The sequence below is a fragment of the Crotalus tigris genome, unplaced genomic scaffold (genome assembly GCF_016545835.1).
Source record: "Crotalus tigris isolate CLP2741 ecotype Arizona unplaced genomic scaffold, ASM1654583v1 scf7180000019065.834497, whole genome shotgun sequence".
In the NCBI taxonomy this organism is placed as follows: Eukaryota; Metazoa; Chordata; class Lepidosauria; order Squamata; family Viperidae; genus Crotalus; species Crotalus tigris.
The window spans coordinates 623,629-631,410 of NW_024097356.1; the positions used below are offsets into that span (position 1 = coordinate 623,629).

The 7,782-nt window shown below is 45.1% G+C and overlaps 1 protein-coding gene across 1 annotated transcript; it reads right to left on the minus strand.

The window, feature by feature from the left end:
• Positions 1-3,164: 3,164 nt before the first annotated feature.
• On the minus strand, positions 3,165-6,321 carry LOC120315033 (olfactory receptor 52K1-like). The gene is made up of 2 exons (XM_039358706.1): positions 6,289-6,321; positions 3,165-4,183 (listed from the first exon to the last, which is right to left on the minus strand). The coding sequence occupies exon 2, from the start codon at positions 4,137-4,139 to the stop codon at positions 3,165-3,167; it is 975 nt and encodes a 324-aa protein (XP_039214640.1). The 5' UTR covers positions 4,140-4,183; positions 6,289-6,321.
• Positions 6,322-7,782: the final 1,461 nt, after the last annotated feature.

Genomic DNA, 7,782 nt, shown 5'->3' on the forward strand with positions numbered 1-7,782 from the left:
GAGCCGCAAAACTCTAGCGCATCTGCACCATGCGCAGGAGGGGGGGGGCTAGATTGAAGAGTTTAATTAAAAAGAAATAGAGGGTGCTGTGCATGAGTTCTCTCTCGTCTCTCTTTTTCTCTCCCCCTCTCTCTTCCTCTCTTCTCTTTCCTCTCCTCTTTCCCTCCCTCTCTCTCCCCTTCTTTCTCTCCCCTTCTTTCTCTCCCTCCCTCCCCCTCTCTTTCTCTCTCCCCCTCCGATCTGCTCACCTAACAAGCTGGCTTCAAGCTGTTTCCAACAAGCTGACACATTCTTATTGGGCTGGCTCTCTCCTGCCCTTCCTGCTTCCTGCAGAGACGCAGCCAAGGCAGGAGCCCCACCCAGTAAGCTTGTCAGCTTGTCGGAGAGCAGGGTGAGGCCACTCTTTTATATATACACACACACACACAGAGGGGGAAAGTGCAAGTGCCTCTCTGTCTCTCTGCAAAAGGCAGAGGAGACTGGGGGACGCAGATTGCTGATCCATGGACTAGGTCCCTCCCAATTCTGGTATTCTGTACTTCTGTAACCGGTGCATGGGTTTGCTTTCAGCTTGTTTAGGAGTCAAGGGGCTCAAATTATCCGTAGGACAAGCAGCCAGGGTTTTAGGGCTGGATGGTAAGTAACCCCAGTGGGTGGAAGATTCACCCTGGAAAGCAAAGAACAGACCGTCCCTTGGACTGGCTTGCCCTGGGGGAAGAGCAAAACTTCTGGGGAAGGACCTGCCATCTTACACATCCCTGGAATCTTGTTTATCAGATATGAGAAATATTCCTGAAAGAATATTCTTGAGCAGAAGAACAGAAAACAAAAAGCAAGACACTACAGAATGGAAAAGGGCATTTGGCCAGCAGCGCAAAACGCAGGCAAAGATGTGTCTGCGATGGGTTCTAACCACCTTCCAAAGCCTGGCTGTCAAACTGATCCACCTTTTCACCTAGATTTTCTCTTTTGCTCATATCTTGACAATGGAGTGCAGTTGTCATGGTTCTGACAGATGAAACTCTTCGAAAGAACTTTGAGGCATTGTTTACCTTAAAGAACTTATTTGAGTAGCATAATTCGGCACTGCATCAGCGAAGCAAAAAGCTGAGTTCCCCTCCCCTGAGCACCTAGTATCAAAGCACAATTCCCTCCTCCAATTAACAGTCATAAATCACATTCCCCAATTAGCTTGAAGCCGGGGCTTCCTCTCCAGTTCTCCAGCCCGCCAATCCTTTATCAGCTCTGGGCTCAATAACCTTGATTCTCACTGCTGGGTTTAGTGTTGTTATGTCTAGTCAGACTCTTGTTCACATCCCCCCTCCCAGCATCGTCTAACTCTAAAAGCAAAAGGAAAAAGATGGCTACATTTCCATCTGTTGTCAATGCAAAAGCATCCGATGTTAGCAGGGTTGACAGCCAAGTGTGTGTGTGTGTGTGTGTGTGTGTGTGTGTGTGTGTGTGTGTGGAGGGGAGTGATGTCTAGGCAACCAAGAGCCAAGGCCACGGATGAAGGAGAAGTAGACTGTTTCCATAACAAGAAGAAATATTACTATTGGGCAATGTCAACACCAGGTGGGGGGGTGAGGGAGTCTGTCGTTCAACTAAGCAAGCCTCCGAGCAGCGAAACCAGAGCTGGCTTCACTTTCTTTTGTGCCAATGTCAATTTTCAGTGAAGTATTAAATCATGTCCTAGGACAGGGGTAGGCAACCTTGGCTCTTTTATAACTCGTAGACTTCAACTCCCAGAATTCCTGAGGCAGCATGGGGGAACTATGGCCCCCTCATGACTTGTGGACTTCAACTCCCAGATTCCTCAGCCAGCATGGGGAAACTATGGCCCCTTCATGACTGGTGGACTTCAACTCCCAGAATTCCTCAGCCAGCATGGGGGAACTATGGCCCCTTCATGACTTGTGGACTTCAACTCCCAGAATTCCTGAGGCAGCATGGGGGAACTATGGCCCCCTCATGACTGGTGGACTTCAACTCCCAGAATTCCTCAGCCAGCATGGGGGAACTTTGGCCCCTTCATGACTTGTGGACTTCAACTCCCAGAATTCCTGAGGCAGCATGGGGGAACTATGGCCCCCTCATGACTTGTGGACTTCAGCTCCCAGGATTCCTGAGCCAGCTATGCTGACAGGGCAGGGGTAGGCAACCTGGGCTCTTTTATGACTCATGGACTTCAACTCCCAGAGTTCCTGAGCCAGCATGGCTCAGCATGGAAACATCTCCCTTTCCCCTCAGTGTGGCTGGCTCAGGAATTCTGGGAGTTGAAGTCCACAAGTCCAAGAGCCCAGGTTGCCTACCCCTGCCCTAGACCATCTAAAACTGGCGTGGGAGGAAAATGGTGCCTTCTTTGCGTGACCCCTGAGCCACGGCTGATGCCATCAGAAGCCTCAGAGATGGACAGAAGACGTAATCAGCTTTATGTTGAGGCTTTAATCACATCATTGTGGGCTTCCTTTTTGTTTGGAAAATAAAATGGATGAGATTGATTGATTTCATTGATTGATGATGGGCTATCAAGCTGTTCTCAACGCTCATCAATCACACAGATTGTCTCCGGCAGTATCGCCAGCTTTCAGCTCCTGGGACCCTTCCCGAAGGCAGTAGGAAGGAACGTGCTCAAAGTTTGGACTTCTACCTGAATACCTCCATTTCCATTCCTATAGAGGAGTGGACTTGCTCATGACCTGTTTGTGTAGACTTCTTCCAATAGAGGACAATATTTGTACCTCTGGGTTGAAGTGAGGGGTCCTTGGTGCACTCTGAGCTGGGTGGTTTTCTTGCAGATGTTGCATGACCCAGCTAGTGTGGTGATGAAACATCTGCAAGAAAGCAACAATAACCCCATAGTTCTCCTCCTCCTCCTCCTCCTCCTCCTAGCATTGGCATTGAATGACCTTTATTATGCTTTAAGGAGCTCAGAGTCCTTTGAAATAAGAGGGACGGCAAATAAATTTAATAAATAAATGTCATTTCAGCAAATTACCATTGTTGACTATTGATTTTCATCTTAATAGAAATACTTTTGAGATATTTCTGGAGATACTTTAGACATGGATCCAAGTCCATTGTCCCTCTTGGGAAAGGTCATGGGTTGTTTGTCACTACACCCCCCCCCCAAAAAAAATAACTTCTAGGCAATTTTGGATAACTTACCCAGATTTGGGAAGCCCGTCGAGTTTCTTTTTCTGGAAAAGTTTCAGAAGGCTCCCTCTGATCTCTTTGGTTCTCACGCCGTAGATCAAAGGGTGGACAGTCCAGGGGAAGAGCAAGTAGGTTGCGCTGATGAGGTTGTGGATGTCTTGGGAGGATGATTTGACGAGTCGGAAGACGACAGACGAAGAAAGGCGAGAGGAGTAGCTGATGACAATCACAATCCAGTGGGTGCCACAAGTGTGGAAGACTTTCTGACGGACGTTGCCAGAGCGGATCTTCAGAGCAGTGTGGACAATCCGGCCGTAGGAAGCCAGGAGAAGGCTGAGGTCAAAGAGAACGTCAAAGCATCGTATGGTGATCCCTGCCCTCTTGTTCACGGAGATATCGCTGCAGGACAACCTCATGAGGGCCATGTGTTCACAGGCAAAATGGCTGATGACGTTTGAACGGCAGAACTGCACCCGGGAGGCCAAAGCCACCACTGGTCCAACAGTCCCAAGACTTCTCAGCAAGGAGAGGAGCACCAGGAAGCCCAGGAGCTTGGTGGTCATGAGCTTTGCGTAGCGCAGTGGGTGGCAAATGGCCAGGAAGCGGTCTAGAGCCATCATCAGCAGGACATTGCAGTCTAAGACTGTCGTGAAGTAAAGAAAGAACATTTGCACCAGACATTCGGTCAGGGAGATGTGGCTGGCGGGGAGCAGCAAGCTGAGGAGCATTCTGGGAAGGATGGCAAAGGTCCCAAAGAGGTTGACCGTCAAGAGCAGGGCGATGAGCAGGCACATGGGGGAATGGAGGCTCTCCTCGGTCTTCACCGTGTAGATCAGGACGGAGTTGGTGGTCACAATGAGGAGAAACAGGCAGAAGAAAGGAACGGCAAGGAAGGACCTGAACTGCTGGAGACCCGGGAATGGAATGAGGATGAATTCCACATAGGACACGTTGGCCGTGATGTTCTGGATCTCTGCTCCCATAGCCGGCAGGCTGATGGACTTCAGACCGCTGATGTGTCTTGACTCTGAAAAGAAGAGTTGCCTTTTGGTCAATCCCAAAGCCTTGCAGAACAAAGAGCTGAGGTGATACAGAACCAGTTTTAGGCTTCAACAACCTGTGTGCAATTTCCAGATCTCCAGAATCAGGCAACCCTCCCTATCTGCCTGGGCCAGTCTCAGAAACTGGACTGCTGTGTCCAGTCCTGGGCACCAGATCCGCTTCTTCAAGGATGAAGCTGAGAGGGTCTGTTGGGAGACGGGCGGGGAGGAGACCCAAGGACTGGAAAGTGACTCCTACGAGGAGTGCTTGGATGAATTGGAGAAGCTTTGGGAAGCCTCAAGAGGACTTGGGAAGTGTTCTTCCATGGGGGCAAAAATGAGGTGGAGCCCTCTTCCCTTCATTTCAAAGGGAAACGGTGGAGTTAACTTACAGGAGGAGACATTCCTCTGGACTGCTTGGAAAAACTTCCTAACAAGGATTCGAAAGAAGAGAATAGTTGTGGAACAGGGTGGTTTCCTTGCAAATGTTTCATGACCCAACTAGGGAACATCGTCAGTGCTAGAAGGGAGAAGGAAAAGGAGGAGAAGGAGGAGGAAGATGATTGTGGGGTCCTGGGTGCTCTCTGAGCTTGGTGGTTTCCTTGCAGATGTTTCATGATCCAGCTAGGGAACTGTCAGTGCTAGAAGAGAGGGGAAGTTGGTTTTTCCCTTCTAGCACTGATGATGTTCCCTAGTTGGGTCATGAAACGTCTGCAAGGAAACCATCCAGCTCAGAGACCACAAAGAATCCCACAGTCCTTCCTTCCTTCCTTCCTTCCTTCCTTCCTTCCTTCCTTCCTTCCTTCCTTCCTTCCTTCCTTCCTTCCTTCCTTCCTTCCTTCCTTCCTTCCTTCCTTCCTTCCTCCTTCTCCTCCTCCTCCTCCCTTCTAGCACTGATGATGTTCCCTAGTTGGGTCATGACACGTCTGCAAGGAAACCATCCAGCTCAGAGAGCACAAAGAACCCCAAGAATATATCTTGGGAAATATTTCTTTGACTATGAGGGCAGGCTGCCACTTTTCTTTTTTTAAAAAAAGATTTTATTGAATTTTATAGGGTTAGGGGTGAAATAGGATCGGGGTAGGGGTTGGGGTTTAGGGTGGGGTTGGTATCAGGATTAGGATTAAACATATTTAGCAAGCAGACTATTGTCCGGGTACGTATGTTTAGCTAACAATAGTTAATATAATAATAGATAATTGTAGTAAGTATAATAACCAGTAATCACAAACAGTATTAATTACTCAAAGCATAACATTCTTCTTACTAGTATGTATTCAAAATAACATATCACATTCATTTCTCACTACTTTGTTTTCCTAACCATTGGTGGAAGTTATCCCATGTTGTAAAGTAAACTGAATCTTCTTTCTCTTTAATCTCTAAAGTCAATCGATCCATTTCTGCACATTCTAAGATTTTCTTAATTAAAACCTCTTCGGCTGATAAGTTTTCATTTTTCCAATATTGGGCAAATACAATTCTTGCTGCTGTCAATACACGTAATATTAAATATTCATTCTCTTTCTCATGATTAGGTCCTAATATTCCTAACAAAAACAGTTCTGGTTTGAATTCTATCTGTTTTTTTATCATCTTTTCCAACCATGCATGTATCTTAACCCAAACCTTTTTTTGATTTAGGGCATGTCCACTAGATATGATAGTAAGTACCTGGTCTTTGTTTACATTTCCAACAATTATTTGAAGTGTTTTTAAAGACTGCCACTTTTCTTGAATGATTCTATATGGATTCCAATTCTGAGCAGAGATTTGGACTTGGTCTACATGATTTCAACAAACTCTAAGATCCAAACTCTAATGTCTAGATTGTTAACTGAGAAAGTCATTACCTCCTAAGACATCAAGGGATAGCTGAGAAAGTGTAATGGAAGTGAAAGCAGAATAATATATGAATAAATGCATCAGTCCCACTAGGTCAGTGTGTACTTCAACTCCCAGAAATCCTGTCTGGGGAATCCTGGGAGTTGAAGCCCACATGTCTTAAAGTTGCAAGATTGAGAAATGTTACCTAAGCTTGATTCCTCTAGGGTGGCTTTCCCAAAACCAATAAGCTCCATAAGCTCCGTACCTCCATGCAAGCTGGGAATTCTGGAATCTGGAGTCCCCGCACATCAGCAGGTGGGTACTTGGTGGAGAGAAGACACTCTTGAAAGGTCCATCTTAGCAGCCTTTTCTCCTTCCTATTCTCCGTTCTCGGCTGCTGGTGGCAGCTCCGATAGAGAGAGGGGGCTGGGAAAATTGCACATGATGTATTAATTCATGGTGAGATGGGCGCCTATATCAACCTAATTATTGATAAATAATTCTGCAAAGGGGGGGGTTGTGCCCAGTATCTGAAGGGCTTCAGGTCATCCGGGTCTTCTCCCAGAATTAAGCAGTTCTCCCAGAGCCTGTGGCACCTGGCTGGCTGAAGGATCTTGGCCAAGGGGGGGGGGTGTAATGCCAGGGGCATCCCTGAGTGAAGGAGAACAGCCTGAGAAAAGAGACTCCCCCATCTGAGCTACTTGGGGACCTGATCTGAATGTTCTGGACCAAGGAAGACATGACGTTGTTATTCATCTCATAAACCATTGCATCCCAGATTTCTTAAAAACAAAAGTCTTGGTCTGTGTGGGAAGAGGTTTATTTTATTTTATTTTATTTTTCTAATTTAATTTTTATTTTATTTTAGACCAGCAAAACAAAACAAAGCACAACAAACATTACACACATACACACGTAATATATCCTTTTTTGCTAACAGCAGTTTGTAACAGTATTCTTCTATTCTTTGCATTTCCCCCTCTTTCTTCTTTGAAATATTTGTCCTTATTGCCCCATTGTTTCTTATTTACATTTTCCTTCTTTCATATTCTACTACTTACTAGGAATCCAACATTATTCATTGTAGTGACACTCATATTTTTTATAAGACTCAACCGGAATTCCATCTAAGCATGGTGATCATACAAATATTCTCATATTATTTAGTGCATATACTGTTTTTACTCTAATACTATTTCCAACATTAAAATTCACCCCTTTTCATCCAAGTATATTTATTTAATTTTATTTTTCTTTGACATACATAATAATTCCTCCTTTCTTGTTTTATGCTAATATTGTGTATACTGTTTCTAAATTTTACTTTCTCTAGTAATTTTCTATAATCCTATTTTATGTAAACTTCCTAAAGATACATCACATCTACATCGAAATTCCTTAAATTGTTAAACGTCTAAACTCTTTTTCTTGATATATATAATCCTTTAATATTTATAGAAAAGAGCTTAATTACATCTCCCATTTTTAATTTTATCTATTTTTTTGTTTTTATTTTGTTTTATACTTCTTGTCTCTATAAGTCTTCCTTTTGCTTCTCTTTCTAACCTTTCTCTTTCTTGTAATTTCTGTATTTCTCGCTCTCGATCAACTTCCTAGGAAGAGGTTCATTTTAGTCTCCTGGAACTGCAGATATTCAGCATTTGCTTGTGGCGGTGCCAGTTCAAGATTCTGACTCCGTGGCTGTCCAGTCTCTTCTTGAAAGCTCCAGTGATGGAGCACCCACAAGGTCTGGAGGGAA